General features: G+C 43.1%; 1 protein-coding gene across 1 annotated transcript in view; it reads left to right on the top strand.

Annotated features, from left to right (window-relative positions):
• Positions 1-9205: 9205 nt before the first annotated feature.
• GORASP2 (golgi reassembly stacking protein 2) overlaps positions 9206-15006 on the top strand; it is a 30607-nt gene continuing 24806 nt past the window's right edge. The window contains exon 1 of the mRNA XM_061608521.1: positions 9206-9557. Within this exon, the coding sequence (XP_061464505.1) occupies positions 9495-9557 (63 nt within the window). The 5' untranslated portion in view covers positions 9206-9494. The remainder of the gene's footprint in view (positions 9558-15006) is intronic.

Below are 15006 nucleotides of genomic sequence, written 5' to 3'. Positions count from 1 at the left end.
GCTGGGACAGGCTTCCTTGGGGTGTGTGCATCAGACAGGGTGTATTTCATGCTCCCATACTACATATAGGCTCTGCACACTGCATCCTGACCTGAAACAACAGCTTCCTACTTTTTGTAATGCCATTTTAAATTTGCCAAAGTATTTTATAATCTTTTATCCTCACAGCAACCCTGTAAAGTAGGTCAAAAATATTTTTTAAAAATACTATCACATAGTTTTTCTGCCTGGTGACAGATGGGTGGGACCTCCTGGCCATAGCAATCCTTTTCGATTGAGATTGGCTGAGTGGTGCAGAGAGCTGATTGGTCAGGGAAGAGGAGATTGAGAGGAAAGTATCCAGGACTCTCCCTACACTGAAATGGATTGTGAAAGGATGTGTGGGACAAGAAAGAGTGTGGCTTTGAAAATTTTGCTGATTTTTTGTTTTAATGCCAGACATTTCACTTGGTAGGCCTGAGCCCTGGTAGACTCCACTGGATATAAAGATTATTTATTTATTATTAATCATTATCATCATCAATTTATATAGCGCCATCAGATGCACAATATAAACACATACAATCTTCCTTATAAATGTATTAGAAAGGGACCATCCGTAAAGTGTGTGACACTTTTGAGGCCTTAAAAAAAACCCTACCCATGTAGGTCACACTTTGCTCCAACAATTTAACCAATACTAAATGCTTCCTTTATCACACACACACACCTCAAATGTATGACATACTTTATGGATGGTCTATCCCCAGTGGCTTCCCCAATCCTCATTATATTTATATAGCGATCACACTACCATTGCAAGATTAGGACTAGCCCAATTAAGGTTGCAATCCTGTACTCCTTACCTGGGAGTAAGTCCCATTAAACTCAGCGGGACTTCTATGTAGACACATAAATGATTGCCCTGTCAGGGAGAAGTGGTGTCCATTATCCAGGAAACTTTATCGCCTGCACAAGCTAAGGTGTCCATTTATGCACTGCCACAAAAAGAAGGAATGTATTGCTTCTCCCCTCGAAGAGTACTGATTTGCATAAAAATTGCATATGCTAATTTATATGCTTAGCTGCAAACATAGAAGTTTGATGTTCTTGTTATGTGCCTTCAAGTCGATTATGAATCGGTAACCTCCAATAGCATTAGGAACCACCCTGTTCAGAACTTGTAAGTAAACTTAGCAGTAATTAAAAGGTAAAGGTGTCCCTGCACTTGTAGTACGAGTCGTTTCCGACTCTTAGGGTGATGTCTTGCGACGTTTACTAGGCAGACCGTATATATGGGGTGGGATTGCCAGTTCCTTCCCCAGCCTTTCTTTACCCCCCAGCATATGTCGGGTACTCATTTTACCGACCACGGATGGATGGAAGGCTGAGTGGACCTCAACCCCTTTTACCGGAGATTCTTCCTTTGGAATCGAACTCCAGCCGTGAGCAGAGCTTTCAGCTGCGTTACCACCGCTTACCACTCTGCGCCACGGAGGATCTTAAGCAGTAATTACTATGATTTAAATAGAAGCAAAATGCATCTAACTATAGTGAGGAAGACTGTGGCCAGCTGCCTGCTCTCCAGGTGCGAACTGTGGATGGGCAACTTCAAGGTTTTGCTGATTTCCCTTCTTATGATTCTTTATCTTTAAACTGGAATTGGAGCATACAGCCCTTCACATAGAGGATTCCTTCAAGCACGGACTGTCTTCTGTACAATAGGGCACATGGCCCCCTAAAGCAGCCTCCAGGCGTTGCCTCCTTTGTAGCAAGATGAACACAGCCTCCTAACAAACAGTAACTAGACAAGATGACAGAACTCATCCCCAATCTTGCTTTCAAGTTGAAAGTACCTGATCTTGTGTGGGAAGGAATGGGTAAGATTGGCTTTGTATCTTGGTGTATATTCTTTTTTATTATTCTAAGAATTTATCTTTTTCCATTTACTGTGCAGGGTATAAATGTCTTACATCTGGACAAGTTTTATACCTCCTGCAGTTAAGATGTTTTTATGCTGAAGCCTACGGCTGAATGATAAGATTGTACAACATATTGTTCCTAAACAGATTTTGTCCTCATCTGAGGTATCAACCACTACTATCTGTCTGCATTTTTGTGTTAGCATGTAAATGTTTCGCCACTGAAGAAGACTTTACGTTGAAACACATCTGGCCAATTCATTTAAGGAGCCTTCACTTTTAACTGGCATTTGGCACATAAGCAGAATAATGGAGGGCATTTAGTATTTGTTTGATGTGTATGTTTTATGGAATATTAAAAATTTGTGTTCATGCTTGTAAACTCACAATGAAGTATTTTACCTTAACTCTTGTTGTTTTTAAAGAGATGCACCAAAGAAGACCCAACAGGTGACTGCCACCCCCACCACTGGCTGTTGTAATGACGTTTAAGTACGGCCCTTAAAATTGTATTATAATATGCTTTGGCGTAAAGTAGATCTTGTAATATAGAACATCTTGATAAAATATGGCTTTCTAAGTGATGAGATGTGCAACAGGCGAGGATTTAATATACCTTCATGGAAATGCATTAGCGGTAATTATGTCTGACCCATTGTAAATTTTGGACTGTGGGTAGGCACAGATACCTGCCATTAATAAAAGGTTTATCTGCTCCATAGTCATTTGGCTGTGTATAATCTCGAGGGCAAATGGAATTGTCACTTTCATGTAGCACTGAGTCTAAAATACATTCTAGAGGTTTATTTATGGCACCTTGACTGGGCCTTTCTATTGCTATGCAGTCTGGATTTGCTACTGGCAAAAGCTGAAGCAACATAATTCCAGCCTTGTTAACTAGGGGGGGGAAGTCTTGAAAATGCATTCTCTCAATTCTAGGTGGCAATGGCTCTGAGGATTTCTTGCTGACTATAGCTGGTGGCTAGAGAGCCACTGTGGTGTAGTGGCTAGAGTGTTGGACTACGACCTGGGAGTCCAGGGTTCGAATCCCCACACAACCACGAAGGTCATTGCGTGATCTTGGGCCAGTCACTGCCTCTCAGCCTCGGAGGAAGGCAATGGTAAACCCCCTCTGAATACCGTTTACCATGAAAACCCTATTCAAGGGTTGCCATAAGTCGGGATCGACTTGAAAGCAGTCCATTCACATTTTTATAGCTGGTGGCTAAGTTATGGAATGAAATGTAAAGATTCATCACTCTAGAACTGTGATCTCCTTATTTGTGTTTTAGGTTCTATAGAAATGCAAATAGTGTCCTGTTCAAGTGCTGGCACCTGAATTCTCATGCAAAGTACGGGTCCACTCCAAACACTTGTAATGCATCTGTGATCCTGTAGCACCCCTCAGATTGTATTGGTTTGAAGGAGGGATTTTATTTGGAAATACTTATTTGAACTGTCCTTGATTTGTGTTTATCATCCAAGCAATTCTAGATCAGAATGTGCTTCTGTGTCTGCGATATGCTTATCAAACAGCCATAAGTGTGGAATGGTTCGATTCAAAATGGGGAAGTCTGCCAGAGGGCAGATGTGCTGGCAGAGTGCCATTAGGGTCATGGCACACATAGCAATTGTACGCACAGAACTGCAAATCCAGACACAGCTCCCAACATGCACAGCCATACCAGCCACCACACATACAGCCAATCAGACACACAAATGTATATCACACACACACACAAACACCAGCATCATAAACAAACACACATGGCGGCGACAACACCTCCATCACACGGAGATCTCCCTTCAGCACCCGCCCTGTGAGAGGCCTCATGATGGAGGTGAAAGGCTGAAGGCTCTGTCCAGCATAGGTATCATTCCATCACTTGTGGGCTGAATCTGCCATGTGACAGTGGAAGACAAGGGCCTTCAACTGCACTCACACACAACTTTCTTCTGTGGTCCACTGCTAGGTCTCCACCTCAATTGAACAGAAGCACCTTACATTCACCCACTACTAGCCGATACAAAAAAGTCTTCTCTTCAGCACGCCAAATTGGCCTCTTGTGACGCTCTGGACAGATCCCTGGGGTCACAGGGCCCTTTCCAGGGCCGACTGCATGGCAGACGGGAACCATCCAAACAGTGCAACTGGGGCCAAGCAGGCATGCCCTGGGTTCTCAGATCACACTGCCCATTACACCACCCCCATGCTGCCCCCCCCTTTGGAAAGTGGGCCAGACTGTCACCAAATGATTTTGTAGGTCCCAAGACCAAAGCAGAGCCTAGAATAGCATGAAGGCCAAGGAGTCCAGGCACCATTGTTAAGGGTAGCCCCAGAATTCGCCTCTAAACAATGGGTCCACTGAGACACCTTCAGACACCTGCCTTATAGTAAGTCTGGGCCCACTTGCAATTCAGACCGGGGTGGTGGGACGGGGGAGAGGATGGAGACATCCCTCCTACGCACACCCATGGCTGACAGCTCCAGTGAAGTGCCTGTGCAGCACCTGAAGTATCAAGCTGAGATAGGGAGCTGTTTAGCTCTTCAGGGTCTGACAGAGACTGCAGAGTTAGGGCACGTGCTGTCCAGCGATGGTGTGCCATGGGAAGCAATCATGGTAGGGCTGCCCCTGCACTCCACTGATGAGTCTGTCTCCCTCCTCCATGGGGTCTCACCGCATGCAAGCACTCCAGGCCTCCACATCTGTCCATTGCATTCTGTGCTGCACCAGTGTAAACTGTACATCCCCATCCTATTGGCATACATCCTGGACCAATAGCAGCCACGTTTGAGGGTCCTCCACATTTGAGGGTCCTCACTCTGTCCACCATGGAGTGCATCCAGATCTTCCAGCTGGACAGGAAAGCTATCGAGAGACTCTGTCAGATGCTTGGCCTCCCTTGCAGGGCCTTCTCCGTGCCACCCATAACATTCTCATGCTCCAGAAGGTCCTCCTGGGCCTGCATTCCCTGGCAATAGGGAATTTCTAATAGGAGGTGAAATGGGGCACCCACCCTGGGTTCTGCTCCTCTCCCATCAGGTGCCTGAACGTCTTTCTCAATGCCACCATGGCATGCTGTCCAAAGTTCATCCACTTTTCTACATCTGAGGCAGAGTTCTCCAGGACCAGGGATGCATTCTCTGCATCCGCTGGCTTCTCTTTGGTCCTGGGGACTCTTGATGGCAACTCGAGCCCAGAAGCAGGTCCCACCTCTACTGCCACTGCCACTATCAATACTCAGACAACATAATGGTGATGTGCATTGCCCAGGCCATCGTCATTTCTGTGGATGCCATGATGCCAGGAAGTGTGTACAACTCCTAGGTTCTGGAGGTCTCCAGCTTGCTGCATCTGTTGGAAAGTTGGCATGAGGGATTTGGGTGTCTCTTGAGTAGGTGGGTGTGCGAGGCTGGCAAATGAGAATGGATTTCAGGGTGCCGGGGCCACAACTAACCATTTTTCCCCTCCACCCTTCCCATAGCTGGCCATGGGTACCCTCTGTGGCTCTTTCTTCTGATGCTGTATCCTGCATATGCCCCTGGCCCCAAGACACATACAATAGGGTGTACTATGCCACCAGGATGATGGCTGGGTAAGCATTCAAGATGGTGAAGATATGGTTTCCATGCCTGCTTCACGCTGGTATATATGTTTCTGTGGGTGTGTGACCCACTGCTCTCAGAAGATGTACACAGTGGTGATGCTTATGCCATGCTCCACGTCACTGTGCACAGGAAGCTGCCCAGGGATGAGAAAGGTCCTGGTACCCCAGGAAGTGGGAGGGGCAGAGACAGAAGGGGATTTGCATCAGGATGCCTGTGGTACAGCCACTTGGGACCACATAGCTCTTCAGGCTGCAACCCTAGTCCAGGGGCAGGGAAACTTCCAGCTCACTGATCTAATTAGGCCCACCAGGGGTCCTAATATAGCTTGTGAGGCCATTTCCCTCAAACCATGCCCACCTACCCCACACCTGACAGTGTATGTAGAACAATCGGGAGTTTAAAGTGAGCACCCTATTGTTCCTTTGCAAGTGGGGCTGCCTGTCAGCACCAATCAACACCAAGGGGTGCATTCTAGCCAAGGAATAGCAAAATGCAGCCATGGAGACTCTATTTTGAAGCAGTTTGCATTGAAAATGCTTGCTAAAACACAGATATTTTTTCCTCTTCAAAGGAAAAAGGCTCAATTTTAGCAAGCTATTTTGATGCAAACCACTTTGTGCTAATGAAGCATAACTCTTAGAAGGTGTGCTCCCACCACCGATCATCTGATTGGCACTGGGTACACATCTTCAGAGGAGATCATTATAACTGCCCATCAACTGATAGGTGGATACAGCAATCTCCTTTAAACTTTGACAGGGGCCTATTGCCTTGTGTCATTATGATGTCCAGTGATTGACAGGTGGTGTCCACCTGTAAAAGCTGGCCCATGGAGAGTGGGAGACTTATCGAATCTGGCCGGCCAGCCAAATCCAGTTCCCCACCACAGTTCTAGCCTATCCAATTGGCTGCTGTGGCCCATAACATCCCCCCACCCTTGCTGGCAGGTACACACTTCTTCCTTGCATTTCTGGCTGCTCCTTTCTGAGCAACTCCCTCCCCCTGCCTGTGGTGTACTAGTAGTGTATTCCTGCTGCTAGGAGTCTAGGTCTGTGGCACCACACCTTCCTACTGGCCACTCTTATATTAGTGTACATATTCATTTTTATTGCTCCAGAAAAGGAGTTAGCAAGCTTACACATTCTAGTCCTAATACTACTGAGTATAACAAATCCTTTACTAAAGCAATATCCATAACGTCATTCTATCCATGTCAATATCCATAATGTCACCTGCATTCCTGGTGAGAGGCAGAAAACAATATTATTGTTGTTGTTGTTGTTGTCATCAGTAAATGAAAACCTTCTCTTGGAGCAGCTTGTATGAGTAAACCCTAAAACATAATGAAGTACCGAAAAACAATAACAGAGAACATTCCAGCATAAAGCAAACAGAACAAAAGACCTTCACTTCACCAGTACTGTAAAGAAAATAAAGATGGCACCATGTGAACATAAAGATGAGGCCTGATAAAGGGATATCTAAGACGGGATGCCACAGTAAAAAAGGCCCTGTCCCTGGTCACTACACACTTTACTGCAGATGTCAGGGGGACTTGCAAGGCTGCTGGATAAACTTTGGGAAGTGTTTTTTTCATACCTGTCCTCCAATCCTATACAGGCTATTTATGGACAGCGCTCTCACAACTTTAACAAACATGCAGAAGGAAGAATCTCAACAGGTCCAGCTTTCCTAGAAGGTCCGGAAGCCAATGGGGACAAATCCTATATACCTTTAATATTATTTATTAATAATTAAAATTATATTCCACTCTTCTTCTGAAATAATCAACATGGCTTACATACTAGTTAAAAGAGGTAAGATTAAACAAGCACGTATAACCCAATATAAATGTAACAGAAATAGTTTAGAAACAGTAGTAGATATAACACTATTTCAAAATCAACAGCTTGTGTTGAAGAGGGAATTTCCATAAGCGCAACTTTTTCTGCTGATCCCATGCTTTTCTCAGCCCTGCAGCAATCTTAACAGAAGCAGCACCCACAGAAATTCTACCCCCTATTCCACTATGAGAGGCACAGAAGCCCTAACCAGCGTTGCAGCCGCTCGCTTTCCTTATCAAACTGAAAGAAGGGTCAACTGTGACTACTTAACAAGTACAGTATATTAGGTCCTTCGGTTGCAAGTCTGTCATATTCACCCAGAAGTAAGTTTGATTGGTTTCAATGGGACTTACTTATTGAACAGGCAATTGCGCTATTAGGACCTGAATGCTGCCACAGCAGTCTCTTTCGATACATAAAGTTAAGAGAGAGAATATACCCTTTTGAGTTTGGCTTGGGTTCTCTCGCGGTTTGTACTGTTTTCTGAGTGTTGACCTTATTCAATCCCTTTTCTACAACACAATCCTGTGCTGAGAGAAAGGAATTATGGTAGCCATTGTTCTACAATTATAGTATTACAGTATCCCTTTCTTGGTACCCCCATATATATCAGGCGATCCAAACTGCCCGGAATACAATGAAAGCTATCTCCCGCTTCTTTTACACCAGGGGTGGACAGTATATTCCTGCTGCTTCTCAGGTTTTTAAATCAAAGATTTTCCCCCAACTTTTGTATGGCACCCCCCTTTGGGCTGCAAGTTTTAACCCTAAAATCGAATCAATCTTATCAACTTTTTTGAGATTAATTTTTGGAGTCCCACGATGTGTCCCAGCCGCTGGCCTCAGGCTAGAGGCTGGTTTACCCTCACTTGAATTCTACGCTTGGGCATTAACTTTTAGATACTGGGTTAAACTAGCCTACATGAACCCTCCCCCTGGTTATTTACACTTCCTCTGGCGTGACTCCTTCTCAAGTTCATGGTGCAAAGCTCTCCTTGATAAACTGGCTTTACTGGGTTTCTCAGTGAATTATTTATCCTCACTGGATCTTGAGACAGCCAGATGGACCATACTCGACTAAAGGACACTTACCTTCAAAGTTCCATGACTAATGCGACTAAAACTTGCTCTCCTTTATATTCCAATTTAAGTTTCCCCTTCCCCAACTCAGCCCCTTATCTGGAATTCCTGACTATACCCAAACTCCGCCATGCCTTCTCCAGGGCGCGGTTTAACGGTATCTTTTCCTCGCTTATTGTGGGTCGTTATCAGGGCACTCCCTTTGATCTCCATTTTTGTCCCTGCAATACCGCAGATATTGAGTCCTTGTCTCATGTCCTTTTCGCTTGCCCTTATTATTGCACGGCACGTTCCAGATATTTAAACCCTATTTTAATAAACCTTCCAGGCAGGTCCAGGGCAGTATTATTGCAATATCTTCTGGCCGGCCAAGATAAATCAATAACCCTATCTGTTGCTAAGTTTATCTCCATTGCTCAACGGATTAGAATGAAGATCCCCCCCTCTTAGCCAACCTGTTTTATTGTAAATATATTTTATATCTATGGTTTTATCATTTTTAAAGTCAACTGTATACTGTATTTTGGGTCTTTGACGGCAAATAAAACTTGACTGATTATTACAAAAGGACCTTCTTTATCAAGACACAGGCTTCCTCCCTCTTGTGCCGCCAGGTAGCAGCACAAGACTCCGAGGCAGCGCCGAAGACTAAGTAAGTGCCGCGCGGGCCGCCGTACAAACGTTCGCCACGTGTTCCTTATTATTTATTTATTTATAATATCGATTCTACTTCCGGTTGGTTCAACTGTCCCATAAGCAACCGCAGCTGAGCTCGAGCCACTTCCTTCCTTCCTTCCTCGTAGCTTGATATGCGAGCTCCGCTCTGGTGCTTAGCTCGCTTATCGCCCAGTAGGTGGCGTTGTTGGGTGAGCTGCTTAACCACATCGGGGGTGCTTCTGTTTCCCAGACTCCTGCGCACCGGGCCGTTCCGGCCCGACGGAGTGCCACGTCTTTAATAGCGAGACGGTGGCGGCGAGGAGGAGCTGCAGCGCAGGGCAGGGCGGGTCTGTCCGTGCGCGCGTGTGAGAAATCCGCCTCAGCCTCCGTTGGGCCTGAGCCATGGGCTCGTCGCAGAGCGTGGAGATCCCCGGCGGGGGCACCGAGGGCTATCATGTCCTGCGAGTAAGTGGCCGGGATGGGAACGTGGGAATGCATGTGAAAGGCGGGAAGGAATACACGGGAGTGCTTCTTTCTCCCTCCCCCCCGGAGGTGGTGGAGGGAGGCGGCTTAGGCCTGCTTGGTCGTGGGGAAAAGAACCGTGAGTGCCTGCGGGCGTACTTGACGGGGGCGGCTGATTCACGAAGAATACAAGAGGCGTTCACAAGATTGTTGCCTTGTGCCCTAGGGCTAGATGAACATATATTATTTCGTTCTTTCTCGTTCTCTCTCTCACACCAGTATTCCCAGTAGTCTACAAAGTAATAATTTGACCACTCGGCGCCGTTGTCAGAGCGACGGGAAAGGTTGGAAAGGGACTTGCCCCCTTCCCAGCTTGCTCGCTCAAGAGGGAGCCGCTTTGTTCAGCAGTACGTGCTGCCCTGTGGGGAGAGAAGTGGCGGGAAGAACGATGATGATGTTGTCGTTGTTACATTTATATCCGGCTTTAAGTTCAAGGAGCTCAAGATAGCACAAGTCTCCCTCTCGCCTCTTATCCTCTCAACAACCCTGTGAGGTTGGTTAGGGACTGGCCCAAGGTCATTAAGTGAGCTTCATGTCTCTGCATGGTCAGCCGGGTCCTAGTCCAACCCTGTAACTGCTACACTGCCTTGGCTTTCTTGAAGCGAATCTCCTGGCAGGCTCCCTCTCCCCAAAGTATCAGTGGGGCATTGTTACTTTAACAATGAGCAACCTGCTCCTGTGCAGCCTTTTTCAGAAGCAAGTAGTGCTCCTTGTTAAGTATATTTTGGAGGAGGGGAGTTAGGAAATGTCAGGTTTCTTTTTCAAATTATTTTTATACAATGGATTATGCACTGCTTTTTTGTTGGGTTGGGGAGCTTTTGGCATTTTTTTTCTAATACAAAGTAGCTAGCATTGCTTCTGTCTAGCCTTGGTCCCTATTTTGATTGTGCTAGTGATGCTTTATTTTTGGTAGATGGTCCTGTTGATGTCAGGTGTTTTTATTTCTACTATTTGTGAATAGTAGAAATACTATTTCAATACTGTAGTAGGAAGTATTAGTTAAATGCAAAATAATCAGAAATAGATGGTTCCTGAAGCTGTAAATGCACACAGAGATTTGAGTTCCTGTAAGGAAAATCTATGACCTTACTTTTTCTGCAGTACCTGGTGCAATCTGCCTTTCTACTCTTTGTGAAGGGGTTAACCTATACCATTTTACATCTAAATGCAAGCTATTGGACGCTAATAAACCTATGAGAGCATCCCATAGTATTATAAAAAGCTAATATTTTCCAGAAGAACGGCCTTGTAAGTCTGTTGCATTAAAAACTACAAAAGGTATTGTGGCACCTTATGGGCTGCAATCTACCACCAGATGCATGGTGTTACCCCTGAGTTACAGGTATGTGTAAACATATTTATTTATTTACTACTTGAATTTATATGTCACTTTTCCATACAAATATGCTCAAAGTGGCTTACAAAAATGCTAATGACATCAATAGCAATCAGTTCAAAAACAACAATCGTTTCAAATCATTTCAAAACATAACAATCCAACAATAACTCCAATTGATTACCTAAACATTATCACATTTTAAAACATCATAAAACAAGCTGTCAATCAATTAAAATATATCAGTAACAAAACATTTTGATATTAATATAACAATCCAATACAAAAGCATAAGAAAATAGTTTTTGTTACTCAGGCATTAATGTTAAGAGTCTCTGCCTGATGGCTGTTGTTATATGAAGACTCCATGTGTGGTTTGGGGGAGGGGGGTTGTAAACAGTGAGGTCAGAAGAACATGAAATGCAGAAAGTATAAATGGTGATAATTACATAATTGAACAGTGGCCACTGTTAATAGTGTAATTATCACTGTCTCTGCTTTCTGCATATAATTTGTTTCTGATCTCACTATATACCAGACCATAGACATATACCGATAACCTCAGGATAGTACTTCATGCATCTGATGAAGTGGATTGTAGCCCACAAAAGTTCATGCCATAGTTGATTTATTAGTTCTTAAGGTTCCACAAATTAATATTCATCACTGAAGTGTATAGAGCGCTTCTCATTCTTAGTTGTTGACTTAGTTTCTTCACTGTTCCTGAAGCTTGCAATTTAATTTACTTAGGTATGGTGGAAAACTTGAGTTTTAACTAAATGTATCCTGTATGTTTTTGAGCTCGATTCAAGGTGCTGTTTTTAACCTATAAAGCCTTACATGGCTTAGGACCACAATACCTGATGGAATGCCTCTCCCGACACAAACTCACCCGTACACTACGCTCCACATCCAAGGCCCTCCTCTGGATGCCTCCTCCGAGGGAAGCTGGGAGGCTGGCAACAAAGGAGAGGGCTTTCTAAGTGGTGGCCCCCAAATTATGGAATGATCTTTCTGATGAGGTGCACCTGGTGCCAACACTGTTATCATTTCGGTGCCAGGTCAAGATTTTCTTCTTCTCCCAGGCATTTTAGCATGTGTTTAAAAATTGCTTTTTAAAATGTGTTTTTAAATTTGTATATTTGATTTTAATGTTTTTAATTGTTGTAAATTGCCCAGGGAGCTTCGGCTATGGGGCGCTATACAAACAGACAAACAATTTTTTATTTGTATTTTGTTCATAATATAAAATCTTGCTTTGTTTTCTTATGAACAATTGTATATTAGAAGATAAATATATTGTCCAGTTGAGTAATCTGAGCAGTCTTCAATATGCTATCTTCAAGCTAATTCTGCAAAAGAAGAAAATGGTGACTGATTTCAGTATCAAAACTTTCCCTTCATTGAAGCTTGTTTATAGATCTCATTTATCAGATGCTTGATCTCAAGATTGATTACTTTATTTCAGTTGTTCATGTGTCACAGTGAGAGTAGGTTGGAGAGAAATAAGGATCTTTTGTAACCTGCCCTTTGAGGGGCTTGTGGGCAAGAAATATAAATACATTGTTCAAGCCCTAATAAAGGCCAGATAAACTGTACTGCCAAATGCCAATTATGGAAAGTCTAGTTAACTTTAAAGCAATTGCCCCAGAGAAAGTTACTGGGTGGCAGCTTCTACCATATGAATAAAGCTTATATAGCAACTTTTAACATGGAGTACTCATAGCATTTTACTGTTTGTACTTCAAAACATATTCAAACATGGCCATAAGCCCATAGGCTGCTTCATACTGCAGAATCCCGTGCCTTAAAGAAGAAAATTTGTAAGAGTGAAAAGGAATGTCAGTGCTGTAGAAATTATTTTAATTTTTTGTTATGTGCCTTCAAGTCGATTACAACTTATGGTGACCCTATGAACCAGTGACCTCCAATGGCATCTGTCCTGAACCTTTCAGCCCTGTTCAGATCTTGAAAGTTCAGGTCTGTGGCTTCCTTTATGGAATCAATCCATCTCTTGTTTGGCCTTCCTCTTTTTCTACTCCCTTCTGTTTTCCCCAGTATCATTGTCTTTTCTAGTGAATCTTGTCTTCTTATTATGTGTCCAAAGTATGATAACCTCAGTTTCATCATTTTAGCTTCTAGTGATAGTTCTGGTTTAATTTGTTCTAACACCCAATTATTTGCCTTTTTCACAGTCCAACACCACATTTCAAAGGACCTGATTTTTCTCTTATCTGCTTTTTTCACTGTCCAACTTTCACATCCATACATAGAGATTGGGAATACCATGGTCTGAATGATCCTGACTTTAGTGTTCAGTGATGCATCTTTGCATTTGAGGACCTTTTCTAGTTCTTTCATAGCTGCCCTCCCCAGTCCTAGCCTTCTGATTTCTTGACTTTGGGTTAATGACTGTGCCAAGGTATTGATCATCCTTGACCAGTTCAATGTCCTTGTTGTCAACGTTAAAGTTACATAACTCTTTTGTTCTCATTACTTTAGTCTTCTTAACGTTCAGCTGTAGTCCTGCTTTTGTTTTCTGCTTTAACTTTCACCAGCATTCGCTGCAAATCATTACTGGTTTCTGCTAGTAGTATGGTATCATCTGCATATCATAAATTATTGATATTTCTTTCTGCAATTTTCACACCTCCTTCATCTTGGTCCAGTCCCGCTTTCCGTATATGTTCTGCATATAGATTAAACAAATAGGGTGATAAAATACACCCATCTCACACCCTTTCCAATTGGGAACCAATTGGTTTCTCCATATTCTGTCCTTACAGTAGCCTCTTGTCCAGAGTATAGGTTGCACGTCAGGACAATCAGATGTTGTGGCACCCCCATTTCTTTTAAAGCATCCCATAGTTTTTCATGATCTACGCAATCAAAGGCTTTGCTGTAATCTATAAAGCACAGGGTGATTTTCTTCTGAAATTCCTTGGTCCGTTCCATCATCCAACATATGTTTGCAATATGATCTCTGGTGTCTCTTCCCTTTCAAAATCCAGCTTGGACGTCTGGCGTTTCTCGCTCCGTATATGGTAAGAGCTTTTGTTGTAGAATCTTGAGCATTACTTTACTTGAATGGGATATTAAGGCAATAGTTCAATAATTACTGCATTTCCTGGGATCCCCTTTCTTTGGAATTGGGATGCATATTGAATGCTTTCAGTCTGTGAGCCATTGTTTAGTTTTCCATATTTGCTGACAAATTTTTGTCAAAATTTGGATTCAGTCTCAGTAGCTTGTAGCAACTCTATTGGTATGCCATCTGTTCCTGGTGATTTGTTCTAGCAATATACAGTACAAGAAGAAATATTAAAATGTAAGCAGAAACAAAATAGTATCAGTAAAGCATATTAAAAGCACAGGATATATAAGAAAAAAACGTTCAACCAACTCAGGTGTTGGCTTTACTTTTTCAGTTAGCTGTTTGACAGTTGAAGCATCTCAAACTTATAATTTTGTCACAAGAAGCTGTGGCTCACCATAGTTGAGTCACAATTTGAAAGCTGCTTCTTAATTACCGTACTGATCTACTGAATATATTGAAAAGATCATTTCTCCCACCAATATGTTTCTGCCCTGCTTGTATGTTACTGGACATTGTTGCTGAAGTACTTTGCCATGTAGCAGAGGTCTGTTTTAAAGAGGAGTCATACCAAGAATCTGTATTGAAAAACTTTGTCCCAATGTACATAGCTGCTCACAGTGTTTTTCTAAGCTAATGTTGTGTAGTGGATGTGGAACCCTAGATTCAGATCTTTGCTTGAGTTATGAAGCTTATAAACCAAGCCATTTACCAGGGCTGTGGAGTCGGAGTCGGAAGCAATTTTGGGTGAAGTCGGAGTCAGTAGAAATGTTCCGACTCCGGCATCAAAATAAAAACTTTCATAGGAATTTAGGAAAGTTTTCTTGTTCAGAAATTTTAATCAAATGAATATATTTTATTTTCTATCAATCTATCCTGATGATTCACGTGATGGTGATGAAATGCCTTATGCTACCATTTTACTACAGTAAATTTGTTATTACTAGTTAATATACATTTTC

Source organism: Rhineura floridana, chromosome 2 (assembly GCF_030035675.1).
Source record: "Rhineura floridana isolate rRhiFlo1 chromosome 2, rRhiFlo1.hap2, whole genome shotgun sequence".
Taxonomy (NCBI): Eukaryota; Metazoa; Chordata; class Lepidosauria; order Squamata; family Rhineuridae; genus Rhineura; species Rhineura floridana.
The sequence above is the reverse complement of the archived record's forward strand: the minus strand, read 5'-3'. Positions and strand labels throughout refer to the sequence as shown.